The 26,019-nt window shown below is 39.2% G+C and overlaps 1 protein-coding gene across 11 annotated transcripts in view; it reads left to right on the forward strand.

The window, feature by feature from the left end:
* Window positions 1-26,019, forward strand: part of CAGE1 (cancer antigen 1) — a 55,758-nt gene that overhangs the window by 26,991 nt on the left and 2,748 nt on the right. For 5 of the 11 annotated variants that reach the window (XM_060614851.2, XM_060614848.2, XM_060614849.2 and 2 more), the window contains exons 10-12: window positions 8,509-8,613; window positions 9,238-9,308; window positions 23,871-23,939. In XM_060614851.2, the coding sequence (XP_060470834.1) occupies window positions 8,509-8,613; window positions 9,238-9,308; window positions 23,871-23,939 (245 nt within the window). Of the gene's footprint in view, window positions 1-1,955; window positions 2,832-8,508; window positions 8,614-9,237; window positions 9,309-9,396; window positions 9,530-20,106; window positions 20,811-23,870; window positions 23,940-26,019 lie in introns of those variants that run through there. The other 6 variants (XM_060614855.2, XM_060614856.2, XM_060614853.2 and 3 more) reach the window with 6 other exon arrangements.

The following is a 26,019-nucleotide window of genomic DNA, read 5'->3' on the forward strand; positions in this document are numbered from 1 at the left end:
ATTAAATATACCCACCAGTTCCTGGATTTGGATACAGTATTTCCTTGAGTAAACCTTACAGTTTGTGGGCCTCTCTGCCACTGAACCACCAACCTCCTGAGGAAGATTCTGGGCTCACTGGAACTCAGGTCACACAGATGGGAGGGCTATCCAGTTGGGCGGAACACTTGCTCCTCAGTTTCCACAGGAAGATATCGACCTTACCATCTGTTTCTTTGCCCTCTCCAGCACCCAGGGCATTCATGGGATACTCTGCTCCCTTTCCTCATCTTTCTGGTTTTGATTTTCCTAAATCCTATTGTGAAGCCAGTGCAAGAAGCAATACTTGCACGACAGATCCTGGTTGCAGGATATAACATCAGTCTGTTTGTTGACCAACCTAGAACTTAACTCTTCCATCTCTGAAAAATTATCTGTGCAGCCCTGTCATTCCTCCCAGAGCAATCCACAGTAGAAAATGCATTTCACTTCTTGGTCAAATACACATATACCCCACGCACAGAAGAAACACTGGGTTTTTATTGTTCTGTTCTATTCCATTTTTGTGCATGTTGGTCATAAATTCATTTCACTGCTTAATGAGTCACAACCTGGATCATGATTATTAGCAGAAAGCTGCTGCTTGAAACATGTTGTCTTGGCCCTCCAAAAGGATTGCTTTTACCAGGTTGTGTTTCGTGTTATGCCCTTAGCAATCCTAGGAAACCTCCTTCTCTATTTGTTACAGAGAGATTATTGTTTCACTTAGTGCCATGTGGATGAGAACTTCCTTTGAGGCCTCAGGCCTACTAGGAAAAACTCTTTAGAAACAGGTGTGTTTTCATCACACGAATAATGCAAATCATGTAACTGGCCAGATGTCAGTTTTGCTTTAGCTGCCAGGAAGTTCAGTATCAAATGCATGGCTCTGTAGTGCAGGTTTTAACTGTCTTCATGTATGCATCTTGTTCTTCACTTGTTCTGTACGTTCTGGTTTAATTGCATTTAACTTATATTTTACTATATGTATTCAATCTCAAAACCATGTAAAGAATTGGGAAATCAATCAATCAGCCAGCCTTCAGATGTCCCAGTCTCCTAGGCCATTCATAACAATGACAGATATATTTACGATCATGGTTAAACGTTATTTCTACCTTGACACACTTTCTCTGTAAGTTGACAGCAGCAGAGCATAAGACAATCCCATTTGAGGAAAAAGTGTTAGTGTAAGCAAAAAAAAAAAATTTTTTTTTCTTAGGAAACCTGGAATTATGAACTATGTAGAACCAAATAGCTTGACTGTATTACCAGGCCACTTGTACCTCTCATCATAGAAGGCCTCAGTGATCCTCGGAGAGGTGTGTGGGAGGCACAGCAATGGCCACCCAACACGGCAACAGAGATTTTGTGTCGCTTAATGAAATAAAAAATCTAGGCACTTACAGCAAAAGGGACTTGGTAGCTATGATTAAATCAAGGAAACTTCTGTGGAGATAGATGATTAAATCAAGGTCCTTGGGATGTGGAGGTGGATTATCCTGGATTATCAGGATGGGCCCAATCTAATCTCATGCATCTAGCCATGTCTGAGAGAGCTACAGCCTTGAAGAATGTTAGAGATGCAACGTGCTGGCTTTGAGGATGAGGGAAGGAGACCACAAGCCAAGTGACGTGGGCAGCATTTAGAAGCTGGAAAATCTCCCCTAAAGCCTTCAGAAAGGAACACAGCCCTGCTGACACTTTGACCTTAGCCAAATGAGATCCCTGCCAGACTTCTAACCTACAGAAATGAAAGATAATAGATTTCTGTTGTTTTAAGCCACTTAGGTTTGTGGCTATTTGTTACAGCAGTAATAAAAAGCTAATACAAGAGGTATTGGCCTTATTTTTTTGGGGGGGTGGATTTCAGTGCCTCATAATATATTAGGGCAAGTTAATATATTATTAACTTGGAACTATGTCCATAAATCTAGAACACAGGGGGACTGTAAAGGGGACCCAACCCAGGAAATCTTCCTCCAGAGGACTTTATAACTGAGCAGTAACACCTGGTCCGAGGGAACCTCATCCAGCACCACCAGCCAGCTGGCTTCTTCACCTCTCAGTACCTGTATCCACACAGCATGGAAAGCAGCTGTCCGGGAGAACTTCATCCTCTACTCTGGCCAAGTGTATAGGGCCTGTGAATAGGGCCAGACACAGGTACTCTTCCTCTGCCTAGCTCAGCCCTACCCTGGGAGCCTGCCTCTTTGAGATCATTGGCAAGGCCCCTCGCCACTGCTGTAGGTCTGCATTTGCACCACGTGCTCCAGCACACCTGGGCAGACCCCACAGGAAGGGAGGTGCTGGGGAGATGAGAGAGCATGCCCCTGCACTTGCTGTCAGCCCTCGAGCACCCTCCAGATACTTCTTATCTCCACTTATGCAAGGGCTCTGATGCGATCTTAAAAAGTATTTATTTTAAATATTTCACACCAATATAATATAATAAATAAATATAATATATAAATAAATAGCCCTGTATGTACCACCCAGGTAAAGAAATGAAACATGAATATAGTTGAAGCCCCCTGTGGCTGTCTCCAGTTGCATTTTCATCCCCTCCACCCAGTGGTAACCATTATCCTGAATTTAATGTTTACCTTGACCATGCAGGTCTGTATTTCCTGCATATATATGTATCTTTAAACAATGTGCAGTATTGTTTTGCATATCTTTTATTATTTTACATATCTTTTTTATTGTACATCCTTTTCTAAGTTTTTTGGCCTCAATCCTATAACTGTAAGGTTCTTTTTTTTGTGTGATAGATGTAGCTGCATTTACCCATTTTCACTCCTATGTAGTATTTTAACATATGAATAAATCATAGCTCACACTAGAACGTTTCAGATATACCGAGTCTTTGTCCACAAACCTTTGCAGAGTTGAAATCACAATGTCTATATACTGTTGAATTTTAATTGATATATCACACATTTTTATGTGCTACTATACTATCCTTATAGATTGTATATAGATTATATATAATTCTCAATGGCTGCATAATATTCCATAGAGTGAAAATACAATAATCTTTTAGCGATTCCCCTTATTGGATGATTGAGTTCTTTCTGGTTTTATGGAGAGGCTTTTCATTTGTGATTATTTCCTTAGAATAAATTATTGAAGTGGCATTACTGCTTTTAAAGCTATAAATATGCATGTGAATCTTTATGTACATAATCAAATGAATTTCAAAAGACTAACTTTACCTTACAGATATCAGTGTGTTAATGGTGCTATTTCATCAAATATTACCACTTGAAATGTTTCTAACAATTGACCTTTTAGTTTATACTTGTAGTAAGATGAAACATTTTTTAACATACTGTTTTTACAATTGTGTGTGGGGGACAGTCTCACCTGCAGATTTTAATATATACAGAGTTTAACAACTCTCTTTTAACAGAGATTTTAACATATGTATTATATCTTAAAGAATAATAATTGTGATAGAATAAATAACATCCTGTTATATGCAGATTCCAAACTGCTTTCCAAGACAAAGTTTTAAATGTTATTGTATATATTCCTAGGCCTGATAACCATCTAAAGATTTTTTTGCTTTTTCTTCAATTTCACGTGTCCCCAAATCTGATTTCTCTTCTACCTTCACCTAGATATGGAGACTGACCAAGGAGGGTGGGAGGGATGGGGAGCAGGGGGAGGAGTTTCCCCGTGAGGGCTGAGATCCTCACTGGGCGCAACAAAGGATGCCAAAATCAAAGGACTAAACAAGGCCAAAAACCATGCAGGAATGTCATGGGAAAGACCCAGAAGGGAAGCCACAAGAATCATCGACCAGATAGGAGGATGGGGTGGAGGTGTGGTGGCACCAGGTACAGTACCTATGGATCCAGAAATCTAGGGCCAGATAGAATAGAGCCAAGTGAAGCCTCTTCTCTGTGAACCATGTGGTGAATGGGAGCTCTATCATCGGTTTGACAGTGGTCTAGATCTCCTGCTATTTTAAGCCAAGTGCATAGATAGTCACTTTACTACTCTTCAGTTTCTCATACTTCATCCAAATCTACTTTCTTTTAGTGGAGACTTCAAGTGGGTTCAGGTTAGCATTCAGCTCAGAAGTGCTACAGTGTCTCTGAGACATCAAGGAAAAGACACATTAAAGGACACCTTTCATTAATATTATTCAAATATCACATTCAAGGTTATCTCATGGTATCTTCCTTTACAAAAGAAAAATGTTACCACCACTCCATCCTTTATTATTTAAATATTACTTTACATATACTTTTTGGTATGCTTTCATGAAAATGTTTTAGACTTTTTCAATGATTCAATTCTGTCTTCTAAAATTTTTCTTTTTCTTTTTTTTTTTTTAGCTTATTTGAGAGAGAGAGAGAGAGAGAGAATGTGCATTCAGGGGAGGGGCAGAGAGAGAGAGAGAGAGGGAGAGAGAGAATCTTGAGCAGGCTCCGCACTCTTAGCACAGAGCCCAGTGTAGGACTCCATCTCATGAATTGTGAGATCATGACCTGAGCTGAAATCAAGAGTTGGATGCTTAACCAACTGAGCCATTCAGGTGCCCCTAAAATATTTCTATTTTGAAATTTCTTTTAAACTCTAAAATTTGAGCTTTTAATGAAAAGACAAGCAATGGACTGGGAGAAATTTACAAATCACAGGGATATTTTTAATGTTTATTTTTGAGTGAGAGAGAGAGTGTGGGGGAGGAGCAGAGAAAGAGGGAGACAGGGGATCCAAAGCAGGCTCCATGTAAAGCCTGTTGTAGGCCTTGAACTCATGAACCATGAGATTGTGGCCTGAACTTAAGTCAGATGCATAACCAACTGAGCTACCCAGGTGCCCAACAAATCAAAGATTTGATAGAGGACTTGTATCTAGAATATGTAAAGCACCAGGGTGCCCAAGTGGCTCAGTTGGTTAAGCGTCCAACTTGGGCTCGGGTCATGATCTAATGTTGGTGGGTTCGATCCCCGCATCAGGCTCCATGCTGACAGTGTGGAACCTGCTTGGGATTCTCTTTCTTCCCTTCTCTCTCTGCGCCTCCCCCACTCATGCTTTCTCTCTCTCAAATAAATTAACTTAAAAAAGAAAACTTAAAAACATATGTAAGGCACCCTCAAACTCTATAAGAAGAAAATAACCCAATTTATTTAAAAAAAATTTTTTTTTGGGGTGCCTGGGTGGCTCAGTCGGTTGAGCGGCCGACTTCGGCTCAGGTCATGATCTCACGGTCCGTGAGTTCAAGCCCCGCGTCGGGCTCTGTGCTGACAGCTCAGAGCCTGGAGCCTGTTTCGGATTCTGTATCTCCCTCTCTCTGCCGCTCCCCCGTTCATGCTCTGTCTCTCTCTGTCTCAAAAATAAATAAACATTACACAGAATCCGAAACAGGCTCCAGGCTCTGAGCTGTCAGCACAGAGCCCGACGCGGGGCTCGAACTCACGGACCGTGAGATCATGACCCGAGCCGAAGTCGGCCGCTCAACCGACTGAGCCACCCAGGCGCCCCGAAAATAACCCAACTTAAAAAGTGGGCAAAAAGGTTTTAATAGATGCTTCACTAAAAGGATACATGGATAGCAAATAAATATGTGAAAAGATACTCATCATTGAGATGCACATTAAAACCACAATGAATACCACTACATAACCCATTATAGTGTCTGTTAAAAAGACTGATCACACTGAGGATTGATGAGTACGTGGAACAACTACAAGTCTCATATGCGGCTGATGGGAATGTAAAATGGTACAGCCACTTTGGAAAACATTTTGGCAGTTTATTAAAAAGCTAAACATACACCTGCCATTGGTCTACTCTTAGGTATTTACCCAAGGAAATGAAAGCATATGTTTCTACAAAGATTTGGATGTGAAAGTTTCTAGCAGCTTTATTTATAATCAAAAACTGACAGCAACTCAAATGTCTAGCAACAGATGAATGGATAAAAAAAATTGTGGTATGTCCACACGATGGAATACTACTCAGCAAGGAAAAAGGGATGAACTACTGATATACATGCAACCTAGATGAAGCTCAAAATTGTGTGGAGTGAGAAGAGCCAGACAAGAGTAAATACTGTTCGCTTCTATTCTATAAAACTCTAGAAAATACAGACCAGTCAATAGTGACAGAAAGCAGATGGGTATTTGCCAGGGCTCACATAGAGTGTGGGAGTCAGGGAAGACAGGCAGACAAGAAAGAGGAATTACCAAAAGGCAAGAGGAGGGGCAGTGATGGATATGTTCATTATATTGATTGTGGTGATGGCTTCATGGTTGTATATATATGTGAAAACAGCAAACTGTACTCTTTAAATATGTGCAATTTAGGGCCACCCAGCTGGCTTGGTCAGTTAAGCGTCTAACTCGATCTTGGCTCAGGTCATGATCTCATGTTTCATGGGATCAGGTGCCATGTCAGGCTCCATGCTGATAGGATGGTGCCTGCTTGGGATTCTCTTTCCTTCTGTCTGCCCCTACTCCAATCATACATGCACATGCTTTCTCTCTCTCTCTCTCTCTCTCTCTCTCTCTCTCTCTCTCTCTCTCAAAATGGGTAAATAAAAATAAATAATAAATGTTTAATAAAATATATTTAATAAATTGAATAAAATTGTTTAATAAAAATATGTGTTGTCATATGTCAATAATACTCTTTTTTTTAATTTTTTTAACATTTATTTATTTTTGAGAGGTAGAGAGAGAGAACAAGTACGGGAGGGGCAGAGAGAGAGGGAGACACAGAACTTGAAGCAGGCTCCAGGCTCTGAGTTGTGAGCACAGAGTCCCACGTGGGGCTTGAACTCACAGATGGTGAGATCATGACCTGAGCCAAAGTCAGACCCTTAACCAACTGAGCCACCCAGGCGCCCCTCAATAATACTCTTAAAGCAGTTAAACTTTACACACACTTCAGCAGAAACTTAAAATTTTGATTCCTTTTCACTGTAATCCAAAAAACTGCTTTATGAGAGCTATTCCTTCACCTCTAAAACAAATATTCTTTAAGGAATATTCTGCTCTTATTTCTTTAATCTGAGGTTAACAAATTTAAAAAATTCAGTCAGCAGATTTAAAAGAGTTATTACTTTGATCTTGAAAGCCATTAAAGAAATCCAAAACGTGCCATGAAGTCTATAAATGAAAAACAGAAGTGAGAAAGAATTCCATATTGCTTTAGTTAGAGGTCACGAGATACCTGAAGCTCCAGGTGAGGAGTGCAGGGAAGGAATAGAATGGGAAAAGCCAAGCCCTATGCTAATAGTTGATCAATACGGATTTTAGTCTTCCCCACTTCTAGACCTTTCAAAAACTTTTAGATTCTCTTCCCCTTGATTCCATCTGTTAAACTGAGATCATAATATCTGTACTCCCTACCTTAAATAATGTATGTAGTCAGAAGAATAGGACCATTAATTTGGTATTGTCCCCATTTATTTACATAAGAGAGAATAAGAGAGTGGCTATTCCCGCAGCAAATTTGTTTTGCTGTTGCTTCTCCTATGGGATTTCACTACAGGCATGTAAGTATATCTAAAACATTAGAAGGTTGATGGCCATTTTGGGGGCACCTGGGTGGCTCAGTCGGTTAAGTGTCCAACTGCGGCTCAGGTCATGATCTCAGGGTCTGTGAGTTCAAGCTCCACATCAGGCTCTAGGCCGACAGCCCAGGGCCTGGAGCCTGCTTTGGATTCTGTGTCTCCTCTCTCTGCCTCTCCCCCACTTGTGCTTTCTCTCTTTCTCTGTCTCTCTCTCTAAAAATAAACATTAAATTTTTGGTAGTTTTTTGTGTGTAAAACATTAGACCTTAGGTCAGAACATGACATACATTGAGCTGAGCCTTTTTAAAAACTTGGTGTCATTTATGCAAGTTGAGACTATGTATCAAACCTGAAAATGCATCATCAGGGACATCAGTGCTTTACTTCAGATGGGAGCAAATATATCAATGCACTGGTTATAAATGGAAAGAGGATAATGAAGATTTTGGGCAGACGTTCGTTTTCACTAACAAATGTTCAATTATTTGCAAAGGTCTTTCACAATGTTAAATTGGAGGAAGTTATAATTGTGAGTATAAAATTATAAAATTATTTCTGTTCCTCTGTTATAAATGCAATCTAACTAGGATTAGTGTCTATTAATTCACTTGTGATACAACTTGGTTTAAGAGAATCTTGGAATAAGGGCACCTGGGTGGCTCAGTGGATTAAGTGTCCAACTCTTGGCTCAGGTCACGATCCTACAGTTGTGAGTTCAAGCCCCACGGTTCAGCGCTGACAGTGCTGAGCCTACTTGGGATTCTCTCTCTCTCTCTCCCTCTTTCTCTGCCCCTCCCCCACTAGTGCTATCTCTCTCTCAGAAACAAATAAATACACTTAAAAAAAAAAGAATCTTGAAATAAAGTATAGGCTACTGTTCTCATTAGTTCTCAGCAACCATGTGTGGTTTTCATGGCAGTTTCCAGGTTAGTATTTTTACTGATGTTTCTCCATAGATCACAAAATTAGGAAATCTTCTAGAGTCAAAAGAAGACCATTGCAACAGACTCATTGAAGAAAATGACAAATATCAAAGATACGTAGGCAACTTAATAAATAAGGTACAAATGTTCTTATAGAAATATTTGTCTTTAAAAACTATGCCAAATATTAAAATAATAGAATTTTAGTGCTACAAAGGATCTGAAGAATGATGGAACACATTTATATTGATTCTTTTCACTTCATAATGACATTATAAAATGCTCCCATCAGCCTTTTAGCTGACATCTAACAAAGAACATTCTGTGTATCTATCCCCTGCTGTTGGCAATTTTAGGTCTTAGTATTACGACTTCATTTTGAGGGTAATTGTAGATCTTTTCAACTTAACATTCTAGTTTACCTTCTGAAAACTGCATTAACTTTAACCAAACAGGCTCTAACCCTTAGCTGATACATCTACCACTTGTGTGGAAGACAACTGGATTATAGTTGACTCACTACAGTTGTCCATTTTCTGACACTTCACTCTTTCTGCATGATGAATAGGTACTTTATGATTCTATTTCTATTCATATTCCTGATTTCAAACTGTAAGGAAGATGTTTTGCCTACTGTAAAGCTATTGATGAAATTCACATAATTGAACTTCAACTGAAGAGATTTTTATAAAAGCAAATATAAACAAAAATAAAAATTCTAGAATTTATCATAGAATAATTTTTTGGCTTATTTTTTTCAAGGTTACATCATATGAAGAAATTATCGAATGTGCTGACCAAAGGCTTGAGATATCCCGCTCCCATATTGTACAGTAAGTTGAAAAAAGCTTAGTTTTTAATTTTGTAAACATTTACCGGTATTTTATTTTGCTCTCTGGCTTACCAAGTTTATTTTTTTAGGCTCCTAGAAAGAGGAAAAATGTGAAGTTTTTATAAATTAAGGCCATTCTTCAATCAAATAGTCTGCTCAATGTCTGACTACTTGAATAACCAGATTTTCATCTTCTTTTCTCAGAGCTCCCTTTGATTTCAGGGAGGGGGGTGGTGACAAACTTAGTGAGAAACATCCAAAAATTTCAGGAGCTATTCCATGGTGTTCAGGTAAAATAACCTTGCAATGCTTGGACTTTATTCACAAAAAGTTTTGAATGCACACCAAATGAAACATATATAAATATATATATATATATATATATATATATATATATATATATATATATATATATATCAAGTACCAACTAAACTCTCTCATGAGAATGAGATTCAGCTTGAGGCGTCTGGGTGGCTCAGTCAGTTGAGCGTCCTACCCTTGATTTTGGCTTGGGTCATGATCCCAGGGTCATAGGATGGAGCCCCACATCAGGCTCCACTCTGAGCACAGAGTCTGCTTAAGATTCTCTCTCTCCACCTCTGGCACTCTCTTTCTCTCTCTCTAAAAAAAATAAAAATAAAAATAAAAAATAAGGTGCACCTGGGTGGCTCAGTCAGTTAAGCGTCTGACTTTGGCTCAGGTCATGATCTCACAGTCTGTGAGTTCAAGCCTCACATCAGGCTCTGTGCTGACAGCTCAGAGCCTGGAGCCTGTTCAAATTCTGTGTCTGTCTCTCTGCCTGTCCCCTGCTCACTCATGTGTGCTGTCTCTCTCTCTCAAAAGTAAATAAACATTTATAAATAAATAAATAAATAAAATTCTGCAATTTTTTTCACTTATTATCTTCATTTCTCATATGCTGTTTCTTCATCCTTCCCCCAATTTCATTTATACTGTGCTGGCTATCACTAAGCTTAAGCAAAAGGTCTTACATAGAAGGAACATAGAAGGCACATTCTTACATAGAAGGCACACCCCACATGTGAACTTTCTATAGGGCTAACTCACCACAAGATAACTAACAAAGGCAGTTCGGGTATTTGTACCTTGGGAAGTTTGTTTTTGTTTCTTATTATTGTATCTAAGCAGAATGAATGTTAAAACAATTTTCCCATTTTTCAGACTGACATTGACAAATTTTAAATTTGAAAGAGGAAAGGAGTGTTAATTATACACTGAAGACAAGTAAAATAAGACTCCTCCTTAGCTTGTAACCAAGAAAACTCAGCCAATGTTCAAACATCATGGACTCATGAAATATAGAAATAACAAATAACCTAATATTTCTAAACCAATATCAAACCATCACTCTGGCCACATTTCTTTGCCGCAGTCATTTTTAAAATTCAAATTTTTTTGAACTTACATTTCAGAAAAGTGACTGATCCACTTTGTGGCCAAGAAGATTTGAGGGGCACCTGGGTGGCTTAGTCAGTTAAGCATCTGATTCTTGATCTCAGCTTAGGTCATGATCTCACAGTTGATGAGTTCAAGCCCCACACTCTTCACTGACAATGTGAAGCCTGCTTGGGATTCTCTGTCTCTCCCCTCTGCCTCTGCCCCTACCCCGCTTGCTCTCTCTCAAAATAAATAAACTTAAAAAAATTTTTTTTAAGAGAAGAGATTTGGGGTGCCTGGGTGGCTCAGTCAGTTGAGCATCCGACCTCGGCTCAGGTCATGATCTCACGGTCTGTGAGTTCAAGCCCCGCGTCACGCTCTGTGCTGACAGCTCAGAGCCTGGAGCCTGCATAGGATTCTGTGTCTCCTTCTCTCTCTGCCCCTCCCCCATTCATGCTCTGTCTCTCTCTGTCTCAGAAATAAATAAACATTTAAAAAAATAAATAAATAAAAAATAAAAAGAAGAGATTTGACATCTGGGTTCTATAAATTTTACTAAAATGGTTGTCAACTGTGGATGCTCATTAAAATTCCCTTGAATGCTTTTTAAAAATATCACAGTGCTCAGACTCTACTCCCAGATGCAGTAAACTAAAATAACAAGTGGGTTGTGGGCATCAGTGTATTTCAAAAGCTGTCCAGGTGATTCTAATGCCTGGACAGTTCAAGAACCACTGCTAGATATCATGTGAGTTGATTTGCTTTAAGTGATAAGAATCATCATTTTTTAAATCAAATGTAGTCTCTTACATTCATGAAAGCAGTTTTTTTAAATTATCATGAATTAGCTTTGATCTTTAAAAATATTTTTTGATGCTTTTATTTATTTTTGAGACAGAGAGAAAGCACAAGCTGGGGAGGGACAGAGAGAGAGGGAGACAGGAACCGAAGCAGGCTCTGCACTGACAACAGATATTCTGGTGAACTCATGTGAGATCATGACCTGAGCAGAAGTTGGATGCTTAACTGACTGAGCCACCCAGATGCCCTAGTTTTGATCTTTTTAAAAGGTGTATGCTACATCAAAAATTATCAAATACATCATTAGAGCAATGTTTCTTTAAGGTGGTGCTATTCTGTTAAAATTTAGCAGTGTTTGAAGTATCTTTAAATATTTTCACTGGATATACTGTAAGTTTTCAATTTACATGCCTTGAATTTTAGAAACAGCTGCTTGCTTATAAAAGCTGTTAATGACACTTGATTTTTCTAAAAGACTAAATAAAAGAAGGAACTTGGTGAGATCCATTTTGCGCATGCAGCCAGAGTAATCTTTCTGAAATATAAATCAATCTGATCATGCCTCTTAAAACACTTTTAGTGATTTCTTCCACCACTTTTAGATAAAAGAAAAATCCTTAACATGACCTAAAATTTTCTTCACAATGTGGTTTTTGCCTGCCTCTCCAGTCTCATCTCCACACTCCCTGCATTGCCTTCAGCCACACTGGAGACGTTATAGCTTCTCGAATGCATCACATTCCCTTTGGCCTCATAACTTTAGCATAGGCTGTTCCACCTGGAAAGCTAAGGCTACCTGCACCTCAGTTATCTCCTACTGTTCTTAAAATCTCTACCCAAGTGCCCTTTCCTCAGAGGTATATTCACTGTCTTCCCAGTCTGAGTAAGGCAGCTTTTCCGTAATGCTACAGAGATTCAAGTAACCAAGCATCTGTCTCCCGAACACTGCTCTCCCTGTAATACCTGTGGCCAGATCAGTTTCAGGTATTAAAGTACCGCTCCATATATTCCTGGTTCAGGGACAGTTTTCTATGGAATTTTAGACTTGTTCTCTGTACCCTCCTCCCCATCACATCTATGACAACATCTTGGTGAGAGGTAGATCCTCTCACAAAAATATCCCAGTTCAGAGGTGCCTGGGTGGCTCAGTTGGTTGTTAGGCTCAGGTTATGATCTCATGTTTCATGGGTTCGAGCCCCACATCAGGCTCTGTGCTGACAGCTCAGAACCTGGAGCCTGCTTTGGATTCTGTCTCTCCCTCTCTCTCTGCCCCTCCCCCCCCAAATAAATAAACATAAGCAAAAATTTTTTAAATATCCTGGTTTAACATACAGATGGCCAACAGTTACATGAAAAGATGCTCATGTCACTAATCATCATACAAATCAGAACCACAAGGAGAAATCACCTCACACCTGTTAGAATGGCTATTAACAAGACTAGAAATAACAAGTATTGGCTAAGATGTGAAAGAAAGGCAACTCTCATGCACTATTGGTGGGAATGTAAACTGGTGCAGCCACTGTGGAAAGCAGTACGGAGGTTCCTCAAAAAATTAAAGATACCACTACCATATGATCCAGCAATTCTAATTCTAGGTATTTATCTGAAGAAAATGAAAATCACTGCAGCATTATTTACAATAGTCAAGGTATGGAAACAACTGAAGTATCCATTGATGGCTGAAAAGAAAAAGAAAATGTGATGTACATATGCAATGGAATATTATTCAGCCATAAAAAAGAAGAAATTCTACCATTTGTGACAACATGGATGGACCTTGAAATGCTAAATGAAATAAGTCAGAGAAAGACAAATACCATATGATCTCACTTATATGTGGAATCTAAAAACTAAAACAAAACAAGCTCATAGATACAGAGAACAGATTAGTGGTTGTCACAGGTAGGGGGTTGGGGGGGCGGTGAAATGGGTAAAGGGGGTCAAAAGGTACAAACTTCCAGTTATAAAATAAGTCATGGGGGTGTCATGTACAGCATGGTGACTGTAGTTAATAATACCATGTTGCATATTTGGAAGTTGCCAAGAGGGTAAATCTTAAAATTTCTCATCACAAGAAAAAAATTTTGTAACTCTATATGGTAACAGATGGCAGCTAGACTTATTGTGGTGATCATTTCACAATATATACAAATATTAAAGCATTATGCTGAACATCTGAAACTAAAATGAAGTTTTATGTCAATTATATCTCTCTAAAAATTATTTTAAAAGCCACAAATTAGATAGCACTATTTCAAAGTGCATTAAACCCTTGAAGAGCCTCCCCTCACCCTTAATATAAATGCAAACTCTCCACTACAGCTGCTAAAACCCTGAATTTTTTTACCTCATGCTCTTTCTCCCACCTCATCTTGGTCTCTCCTTACCTATTCCTTGTAGTTGCTAGAACTTGGCAAGACATGTCTGTCTCAGGGCATTCACACTTGCTCTTTCTTCTGCCTAGAATGTTTTCCCCTGACCTGACATTTTGCCCTTCTCAACCTATAGTCTCTGTTCAAATGTCACCTCCTCCGAGACCTTCTATGACCACACTATCTAATGTGACCCTTCTTCCAGTCCCTCTGTATCACAGAAATACATACATACATAATACATGCTCAATGAACAGGATAGACAGTAGACTGGTCACTGAATAAGAAAGAATAAGTGAGTTAGAAGAGAAAAAAACGCATACACTGTATTACACAAACACATATGAAATAAAGGTCAAGTGAAACTGCTCAGAGGAATAAGATCCAAACTACCTGGAATTTCAGAAAAAGAGAATGGAATGGTGGAGAATAAACTATGGAGGATTTTTCAGAACAGGATAATGTAAAGAAACCAAGACCTAGAAATGTTGTTGTAAAATTAAAGAACACTAGATAGGAAGAGGGGATCTTAAAACCAGGCTTAAGAGAAATGACCTTATCTGCAAATGCAAACCAGCTTGACTGACCTCTGTCCTGTGGATAGCAACAACAAAAGCCAGAAGAGAGTGGAATACTGTCTGTGAAGTGCTGATAAGAGTCACTGCCAACCTAGAATGTTTTATCCACTTGAACTCTTGAAGAAATGCAGATAAGATACAAAAACTTCAGACAAAAACATAGATCATTTCTTGACAATAAGACTTTATTGCTAGAAACTTCAAAATGAAATGAAAACAGAGAAATGACAGCAGGTGCAGCAGAGATTAATTAAGGAGATATTATAATAAAAACTTTATACCAATGATTTTGAAAAATTAGATGAAATGGAGAGTTTATAGAAAAAATATTAAAAGCAAACAAGGACAGCCTGAGAAGCATAAATGATAAATTAATTTCATCATAAACATAGATACAAAACTTCTCAACAAAAATAAACAAACTGAATCCAGCAATGAAAAGAACAACAATGCTTCCTGAGCAAATTGAATTTATTACAGCAATGAAACATTAAAAACTCTATTAATAAAATCCACCACATTAACTGATTAAAGGAGAAAATAGCATTTAAATAGGCTCAGAAATTCTACAGCAGTATACATTAAAAATATTTTTGTACAGCTCATGACAAAAATACAAATAAAGGAATCTTGTACTTTTTTTTTAAGTTTATTTTTATTTATTTTGAGGGAGACAGAGACAGCATGAGTGGGGGAGGGTCAGAGAGAGAGAAGACAGAGAATCCCAAGCAGGCTTTGTGCTGCCAGTGCAGAGCCCGACACGGGGCTCAAACTCACAAAACCACAAGATCATGGCCTGAGCCAAAACCAACAGCTGGCCACTCAATCGACTGAGCCACCCAGGCACCCCAGGAATCTTCTACTTTTTGATTAAGGGTATGTTCCCATCCCATGCCCTCCCAAAACCCAAAGCCAATATAATAATCAGTTGAAACACTGTAAGTATTTCTTTCATCTGAATATCAGGAACAAGATAAATAAACCCATTGTTGTTGACAATTCTATGTAGTAATATGCTGGCAGTCCCCACCAGCGTCCTAAGAAGAGAGAAAGAAATTGAAATTGTGAATATTAGTATAAAAGTAACAAAATTGTCATTATTTTCCAATGATATACTTGCCTACCCAGAAAGCCCAAAATAATCTACAGATGAATTATTGATATTTACAAATGACTTTAGCAAAATTGACAATCATGAAAAACTTCTAAAGTCAATTTAATTTCTTTACACTGTAAATAAACTAAATAAAATTTTAAAGTCTATATATAATAGCAAACAAAAGTTCCCTACAAAAAATGTGCATGAACTTTTGAAAGAAATTTTTGTCTTTATTGGAAGATTAAAGAATACATAAGTAAGTGGAGTGCAATAAAATATTCATGGAGTAATGAGTAGAAAGCTTTAATAATTAAAAAAAAAAAAAAAACAGGGCACCTGGTGGTACAGTCCATTAAGTGTCCAACTCTTTTTTTTTTTTTTTATTTTTTTTCAACGTTTTTTATTTATTTTTGGGACAGAGAGAGACAGAGCATGAACGGGGGAGGGGCAGAGAGAGAGAGGGAGACACAGAATCGGAAACAGGTCCCAGGCTCCGAGCCATCAGCCCAGAGCCCGACGCGGGGCTCGAACTCACGGACCGCGAGATCGTGACCTGGCTGAAGTCGGACGCTTAACCGACTGCGCCACCCAGGCGCCCCTAAGTGTCCAACTCTTGACTTTGGTTTGAGTTCAAGCCCTGCATCGGGCTCTGTGCTGATAGCACAGATCCCCTCCCTCTCTCTCTGCCCCTCCCCCGCTCATGCTGTGTGTGTGTCTCTCTCTCAAAAATAAATAAATATTAAAAAAAGTTTAAAAAGATAAATAAAATTCATATGGAAATTCAAAGGGCCACAGAATGGTCAAAAGAACTTTGAGAAAGAAGGACAAAATTGGGGGAAAACCTGATTTTAAGACTTTCTGTGAAGCTACAATAATCAAAACAGTGTGGCATTGATGTTAAAATAGGAAAAAAAGATCAATGGAACAGAATATGGAATCTAGATACAAACCCACACATATATGGGTGACTGATGTCTCATAAAGGTGCAGATGTGATGAAGTAGAGAAAAGATTGTTTTGACACATATGGTGCTGAAATACTTGGATATTCATTTGTTTAAAAAGAAAAACTTTGGGGCGCTTAGGTGGCTCAATGGGTTAAACGTCCTACTTCAACTCAGGTCATGATCTCATAGTTTGTGGGTTTGAGCCCCATGTCGGGCTCTGTGCTGACAGCTCAGAGCCTGGAGCCTGCTTCCGATTCTGTGTCTTTCTCTGTCTTTGCCCCTCTCTGTCTCTTTCTCTCTCTCAAAAATAAATTTAAAAAAACTTAAGAAAAAACAGAAAAACTTTAATTTATACCTTGTACTACAGCCAGAAAAAATTCAAAATGCATATTAGATCTAAATTTAAGAGCTAAAACTATAAAACTTCTAGAAGAAATATAGAAGAAAATGCCTCTAACCTTAGGTTAGGCAATGATTTAGAAAAGACACTAAATCCATTAAAGAAAATTTGAGGGGCACCTAGGTGGCTCAGTCGGTTAAGCGTCCGACTTTAGCTCAGGTCATGATCTCGTGGCTTGTGAGTTTGAGCCCCACATCGGGCTCTGTGCTGACAGCTCAGAGCCTGGAGTCTGCTTCCAATTCTGTGTCTCCCTATCTCTCTGCCCCTCCCTCACTCATGCTCTGTCTGTCTGTCTCTCTCAAGAATAAATAAACATTAAAAAAAATTTTTTTAATAAAATTTGATAATTGGATTTCCTCAAAATTAAAAATTTCTTAGGAAAAAAAAATCCTAAAACTTATGTAGAATCACAAAAGACCCTGAATAGCCTAAAGCAAATGTTGAGAAAGAAAAACAAAGCAGGAGACATCACACTTTCTGATTTCAAGCTATATTTATAAAGTGATAGTAACCAAAACAACGTGGTACTGGAATAAAAACAGACACATAGACCAATGGAACAGGACCAAGGGCCCAGAAATAAACTCACACATTTACAGTCAACTAATATTTTATAAAGGAGCCAAGAATATTTAATGGAGAAAAGACAGTCTCTTCAATAAATGGTGCTTAGAAATTGGATATTCACATGTAAAAGAATAAACTAGAACACTCCTTTCCACCATTCAAAAAAAGAACTTGAAATGGATTAAAGACATAAATGAAAGACTGAGAACCATGAAACTCCTAAGAAAAAAGATAGCTTAAAAAGCTCCTGGACAGGGACGCCTGGGTGGCTCAGTCGGTTAAGCGTCCAATTTCGGCTCAGGTCATGATCTCATAGTTTGTGAGTTGGAGCCCCACATCAGGCTCACTGCTGTCAGCACGGAGCCCACTTTGGATCCTCTGTCTCCCTCTCTCTCTCTGTCCCTCCCCCTCTTGCACTCTTTCAAAAATAAATAAAACATTAAAAAAAATTAAAAACAAAAAGCTCCTTGACATGAGTCTTGATTTTTTTGGATGTGACACCTAAAGCACAGGCAACAAAATAAAAAAAATAAAGAAGTGGGACTACAGCACACTAAAAACTCCGCATGATAAAAGAAATAACAAAATGAAAAGGCAACCTGCAAAATGGTAGAAATATTTGTAAATCATATACCTTATAAGGGGTTAAAATCTAAAATATGTAGAGAACTCATACAACTTAATAACAGGAAAACAAACAATCCAAGTTTAAAATGAGCAAAGGACCTGAATAGGCATTTTTCCAAAGAAGATATTCAAATGGCCAACAGGTACAGGAAAGCATGCTCAACATTACTAATCATCAGGGAAATGCAAAATCAAAACCACAATGAGATATGCCTTCATACCTGTTACAATGGCTATCATCAAAAAGACAAGAGATAACAGGTGTTAGCAAGGAGATAGAGAAAAGGAACACTTATGCACTGTTGGTGGGAATATAAATTGGTGCATCCACTATAGAAAACAGTGTAGAGGTTCCTCAAAATATTAAAAATAGAACTACCACATGATCTACAAATTCCATGTCCTGGTGTTTATCCAAAGAAAATGAAAACACTCAAAAAGATATATGTATCTTTATGTTTATTGCAGCATTATTTACAATAGTTAAGGTATGGAAGCAATCTAAGTGTCCATAGATGAATGAATGGATAAAGAAAATGTGTTATGTACACACGCATGCACACACACACACACACACACACACACACAGAAGAATACTATTCAGTAATAAACAAGAAGAAAATCCTGCCATTTGCAACAACATGGATGAAACTTGAGGGCATTATGCTAAGTGAAATAAGTCAGAAAAAGACAAATACTATGTGATATCACTTATATGTGAAATCTGAAAAACAAAATAAAAGAAAACCCAAACCCATAGAAAAAGAGATCAGATTTGTAATTAACAGTGGTGGGGGATGTGAGGAGGCATGAGAATTAGGTGGAGGTAGTCAAAAGGTACAAATTTCCAGTTATAAGATATGTAAGTACTTGGGATGAAATGTAAAACATGATGACTATAGTTGAACATTGCTGTATGGTATATTTTAAAGTCCCTAAGAGTAAATTATAATATTTTCATCACAGGAAAAAAACTTTTACTCTTTTTTAAAAGTTTATTTAATCTGAAAGAGAGAAACAGCATACATGCCAGAGAATGGGAGAGGGGCAGAGGGAGAGAGAGAGAAAATCTTAAGTAGGCTCCATACCCAGCACAGAGCCCAAGATGGGGCTTGACGCAGGGCTCTATCTCACAACCATGAGATCAGGACTTGAGCCCAGATCAGGAGTCAGACACTTTACCAACTGTGCCACCCAGTTGCCCCTATTTTCTCTTTATTTTTCATGTATTGATATGAGATGATGGATGTTGACTAAACTTATTGTGGTTGTGGGGAAATAGGTTCTACTTACATAAATGGGTTAGAAAAAAGTTTAGGGTGGAAAGCCACCACCTTGGGGAAAAAGCACTCGAGATTAGGTAGTGAGATATTGTAATGGGATCATGAGTACTTTCCATTCTGACACCAATATACTATTGTACTTTGATCACAAACTCCACTTGCCCTCAAGATCCTTTGCTTACACACAAGTTAATGATTACTATCTGATTGTTTTCTTCCATTCACCATGTGTGTAAGATCTTGTTTTCTTCACATTCGCCACATGGGTAATATCTTGTTTTCTCCACGTTCACCATGTGGGTAATATCTTGTGAACTCAAATATGGAGACGAAACCCCTGTTTGGGGCTCTTGTCTCCTCCCAGACATTAGCCTCTCACATATTCAATTCTGCATCCACTGTCTTGCTGGACAAGAGAGAACTCCAGGCTCATAGTCTGCAACATGTGGTAATCATTTCACAGTATGTAGAAATCAAGTCATTATGCTGTACACCTTAAACTTACATAGTGCTATGTATGTGTCATTGTGTCTCAATGAAACAAAAAAAAAATTAAGCTTCTGCTCTTCAGGAGACAGATAGAGGAATGAAAAGACAAGCCACAGTCTGAAAGAACACATTTGCAAGTCATATCTGATAGAGAACTTTTATCCAGAATATATAACAAATCTCAAAACTCAGTAGTAAGAAAACAACCCAATTAAAATGGCAAATATTTGAACAGATACTTCACCAAGAAGATATATGGATGATGAAGAAGCACATGGAAAGATACTCAGCATCATTAAAAGACAAAACCACAATGAATAACTCTATACAACTACTGGAAGTTTTCAAAGACTGACTCTACAAAGTATTGGCAAGGATGTGGAGCAGCTGACCAGCTCAGACCATCCCGGTGGGAATGGAATATGACACAAGCCACTTTAGAAGCAGTCTGGCAGCTTCTTCCAAAGTTACACAGACACTACTGTATGATTCAGCACTCCTATGTGTTGATCCAAATGAGGAGGAGATGCCAATATTAAATAGGCCCCCTGTTTACAAACAACTTGAGTTTATCATGCTTCATTATTAGAGAAAATGCCATGGAATAAGTCTTTGTATTTCTAGACTTGTGTACACACAAAGATGACTGTGCATGCCAGCTTTATTTGTAATAGCCCAGAGCTGAAAACAACCCATATGTCCCTCAAATGGTAAAATGATAAATTGTAGAATAGTCACACAGTAGAATACTACTCAGTGATTAAAAAAAAAGAGAAAATGAATGGACTCTTGGTACATGGCAACAACATGGATCAATGTCAAAATAATTGGACTGAATGTAAGATTCCATTATATAAAATTCTAGGTGATGGAAAGTAATCCATAGTGAGAGAAAGCAGGTCAGTGGTTGTCTGGGGACTTGGGGGCAAGGAGGAATGGGAGTGAGGGATTACACAAGTACATGAGCAAAATTTTGAAGATGATGGATATGTTCACTATGTTCATTGTGATTATTGTTCTCTGGGTGAATATATATGTCAAACATCAAACTGCATGTTAAATTTGTGCAGTTCATTATATGTCAGTTATACATTAATAAAGATGTTTAAAAAACAAAGAACAAACGCCAGTGCTAACACAGACTTTACAATGGGTAAGTCTGACTTCCACTCCCAGGCAGGGACATCATGCCATCTGTTGGCTTGGTCCAGTTAGCACTTTCATTCTGCTGGATGGTGCTGCTCTGCTTGCTTGGCTTTCTGCATGAGCTGCCAGTGTCCTTCAAGGGAGGATATCACTTCCCCCATGGAAACCAATGACTCCACCTACCTGGCCTTAGGTTGTGACTTTTTGTCCTCAGCTCTATGCACAGGAGCACTGTGTATAAGTACGTTACATTGGTGCTTGCAGCACGCTTAGAAGAACTTTTCACTCTCTCTCCTTTTTCACTTTTTTTTTAAATCCTAAAAAAAAATTGTTTTTAATGTTTATTTTTGAGACAGAGAGACAGAGCATGAGCATGAGCATGAGCAGGGGAGGGGCAGAGAGAGAGGGAGACACAGAATCCGAAGTAGGTTCCAGGTGTCAGCAGAGAGCTGAATGCAGGGCTCAAACCCACAAACCGTGAGATCATGACCTGAGCTGAAGTCAGACGCTTAACCTACTCAGCCCCTTTAGTCTCTCTCCTTGAGTATCCTTTTCCTCCACGACTTGGGCTGTTGTTTGTGAGCTCTAGAAAGACAAAGATTTATTCCATGGCATTTTCTCTAATAATGAAGCATGACAGACTCAAGCTGTTTGTAAACAGAGGACCTATTTAATATTTTCATCCCCTCCTGGATGGACAACATCTCCCCTTTAATCTTTGAAAACAAAAGCCTGATATCTCTGGACAATAATGCAGAGGTTTCAGAATGACACCCCATGAGGCATATCCCAAGGCAGATGTGTTTTGTTTGGTCCATCTAATGTTTAAAGTATTTTTGAAATATTGCTAATATTTAAAAAGGAAGATTTCCTGTAAAGATTTAGATTTCCATCTCTTCTTTAAAATTAAGATCTAACATCATTAGTGCAACATTCCCACATGGCAACATCAGGCAACATCAGCCAAGTAGCAACTTTGTCCTTTAGGCAGGGAATGGGTATGATTCCCTCCCAATCAGATGGGGGCCCCCAAATGTGGGGCGACCAGACTGAGTGGAAGCCAGTGGCCTGGGCAATGAAAGAATTCACATGAGGCAGAACAAAGGAGATAGAAGTTTATTGAATACACCGAAGGGAGCAGTGGGCAGGACAGCAGAGGAGAGACTGTCTGCCACAAGGCAGTGGGTGGGGACTGTATTTAAAGAGGGAAGGTGAGGTGGTATGGTGACCAATGGAATTTTCCCTTTTTTGGAACTGTGCCTGGCTGTAAGTAACCCATTGGTCAGCTAGGGCTTAAGGATATTTTGAGGTAGGCTGCCTGATGGGCCGGGTCTGTATTCAGCCAGGAGGTTGGGGTCACTGTGGGCCCTTTTGCCTTGATCAAGTTTTCATGGCTCAAGTCTGTTACTTAAAAGTGACCTCTACAATAGGGGCAAATGCTCTCTGGTTTGTCCAAATCCCCACTTAGCTGGCTTTACTCAGTTCACATACTTGCTTGACTCTTCCATAGGCATTTGAGGTAATGACTTCTGCAAGAGAATTTCCTATCCTCCACAGATCTGTTTACTCTCCATAGTAGTCTGAAAAACAGCTTCCCAAAGACATCCAAATCCCATTTTCTGGAACTTGTGAATGTGCCCTCGTATGGCAAAAGAGGCTTTGCAGGTGTGATTAAATGAAGGATCTTGAGATGGTGAGATTACCCTGCATTATTCGGGTGAGCCCTAAATGCAGTCCCAATTGTTGTTACAAGAGGGAGGCAGAGAGAGTGAAGTTTGATGACAGAAGATGGCAATGTGATCAAGCAGCAGGAAGAGTAAAGGCCATGTGCCGAGGAACCAGGAGCCAAGGAATTAGGACAGAGGCCAGAGAGAGGGAAAAGGCAAGGCAAAGAAGGCTCTTTCTGAGCCCCTGGAGGGAGCACATCCTTGCTGACACTCTGACTTTAGCCCAGTGTATCTGATTTCAGACTTCTGACCTCCTGAACCGTGGGAGAATAAAGGTGTGTTTTTCAAGCCTCCAGCTTTGTAGTCATTTGCTGCAGCAGCCACAGGAAACTAATAAACTGTCCCTGGATGGGAAAGGGAGTTTGGGAAGAGACTACTTTAATTGAATTTGCCCTCCTAAAGGCAAGAAGGGAACCTGCTTGTACCTCTCTTGCTAAAAGCCATAAAAGTAGAACACAAGTAAATCTCTAACAGGCTACCTGCGTGCTGTGATCCTTCCTACGACACTATTACACATTTCCCCCATGTTAAAGCAGTTCACAGCTCAAGGGTTGTGCTTTTAAAAATATTTTTCTTTTGAATGTTTGTTTATTTTTGAGAGAGAGAGCACAAGAAGGGGAAGGTCAGAGAGACAGCGGGGCAAAAGATCTGAAGAGGGCTCTGCACTGACAGCAGTGAGCCCGATGCAGGGCTTAAACCCACAAACTACAAGATCATGACCCGAGCCAAAGTCAGACGCTCAATCTCTCAATCGACTGAACCATCCAGGCGCCCCCAGGGGCTGTGTTTTTAACATGTTATTCCCAGGATCATGTTGAGTTTCCTCGAGCAAAGGGATCAGTTCTCTCACTGTCTGTGTAAATGAATAGAACGTCTGTCACTTTATAGGTTTACTACTATCTACTTTCCTTCTTCACTACTGGAACCTATAAAGGAAGAAATTAATTAAATAATTTGAGTTGCTAGGAAAGAATCCCAAATTCTCATACGGTGAGGTGGATGGATGATATACAGGAAGCTAGATCACCACTTACACTTATCGTCTCAAATCCCCCAGTGAGTCCAACAAAATATTAGTTTAGAAAAGTCAGTTTTAGTCATAAAATCCAATTGTTTCTTCCTTCAGTTTAGAAAAGAGAAATAAACATCTGGAAGATTTAGTTAGGAGGCCCAGAAAGAAAGCAAGAAAATCAAGGTAAGTTTTCTCTTTGTTTCTAAATAATAATGTCTTTAACTTTAAAACATAAGTCTAATGAATAATACATTTAAAAAACTTTTTTTTTTCCTTTTCTTAATTTAAGATACACTATATGCAAGTGCTTGGTATTTTGCCTGGCATAAAATAGTTGGTAGATAAATGTTTTTTGTAGAACTTGAATTGGAAAGCCAGAATACCTGCCCTCATGGAACTTACAATCACCTCTAAGGAAGATTATATAAAGATATGAGCTAATATTTTGTCTACACCAAAACAGCTTACATATATATCTTATGACCAGATTTTCTTACACTAATATTAAATCTTATAATACATACATTATTTCTGTAATTTTGATGCTACAAGGTATATGCACAAGCCCTATGGGGTTGATTAAGACCATAGCAGGATATTAAAATGGGATTCCTCACGGCCTAGTCCCTGAGGTGCTAAAAAAACAGTTATCAGTTCTCAAAGTGAGAGTGAGTTTCCCCATGTGCAGAGTTTCTGAAGGAAATTGCAAAGAACTGCTTTCAGGACTCCTATCTCTTGACCAGATCCAATGTATAAAAACTGTGGAGAGTGGGGAAGACTGGAAAAGAAATTTCTTTGAATCCATCATATCGTGAGCTCCCATTGCCCCCGAGTAATTCTACCTCTTTTGCTTAAAGCCTGGTGTGGGGGTGTCCAGAAGATCAACTTGAGAGCTTTGATATGCATGCCCTAAAAGTTGGGAAACAATGCCAGTGACACACCATGCCTGAGATAACTAAAGCAAGCTGTGGCAGATCCAAAGAGGGGCTGTGATGGGGTGGCCTGTTCTCTCTGAGCTCGTCAGCAGGACAAAAGATGTGTGTGATAGTTTCTTAAGAACCAGACAGGAGAGAGTTGAGTTATCTTGGGCTCTGCCCAAAGCTGCCTGGAAGGCTACCAGCACCAAGAGGCCAGAAGGGAATGCCAGATTTTTAGAGGCTGATGGAGTATCAGGTGACCACCAGAAGGGAGATGCATTGGCCTTAGTCAAGGGAACTGCAGGACAGAGGTCCCTAGCAGTGGCAAGCTCCACAGACGCAGTCAGCTTAGCCACTACAAGCCCAGAGACTGAAGTCACCATACCAAGTAAAAATGTCCCAGCACCTTACTTCTCCTCCCTCCTCCTGCAAATGGGGGAGATGGTGAGTGAAGAGGGAGCAGAAATTGACCCCCAATGGCAGGTGGTGCTCCCAACTACATGCCTTAGCTTGGCAAGGGGGAGGAGAAGTCCTACTTTTGAATGAAGATTAAAGGATTAATATGCAAGACCGGACATTCTGCTTACTGAATTGAGATTGTGTTCGTGCCCCACAGTGAGGACTGACCTCACCTTAGAGTTAGCCAACGACATCACTGGGCCTGCTGCATATTTAGCCAATGGCAAAGGAAAAGCTTTCTTGAGTGAAGAAAGTCTAAAGCAGAAATGGGAAGCAGATATTAAAGTTGAGTTTTGACTATGTCATGAGTCACGAATGTTCAGCATACCATTTGCAATACAACTATGTTTTGAGAATTAAAACCCCTTAGCAGATTATCCTACTATTTGCAAAGTGATAGGTTAACTATGATTTTTTCCCCCTAATATGAAAGAATACAATCTGATGCCTGGCATATTACAGATGCCCTATAGTTGCTAATTTAAACTGAATATGAATCTTCTCTGAATTGCTGTCAGAAACTGTGGAATGTTTTTCCCATCCTTATTTTAAAATAAGAAAATTTGCATATTAATTTACAGATTTCACTAGTACAGCTAGTTGTTTATTTAGCCTATTTTCACAGTTGGTTTGAGGCCCATTTGTGTAAACTTCGAATGGCCTTTGAAGTCAGGGGGTGAGCTGAAGTAGAAGAGCCCTTTCCGGCTGGTCAAGGCTGTTTCTTAGAAAACTGGAGACTTACAGGAGCCTTCAGCCACCACCGTCCTTGAAGCTTCCCCTCAGCACGGGGAACACACTTTAGACTACCTCTGCACTGCCTCAGAATTGTGGTGCTCCTGTCACTGACTGTCTTCAGTAGTGGAAAGAGTGGGAAATTCGGAGATAAA

The sequence above is a fragment of the Panthera onca genome, chromosome B2, assembly GCF_046562875.1.
Source record: "Panthera onca isolate mPanOnc1 chromosome B2, mPanOnc1 haplotype 2, whole genome shotgun sequence".
Taxonomy (NCBI): domain Eukaryota; kingdom Metazoa; phylum Chordata; class Mammalia; order Carnivora; family Felidae; genus Panthera; species Panthera onca.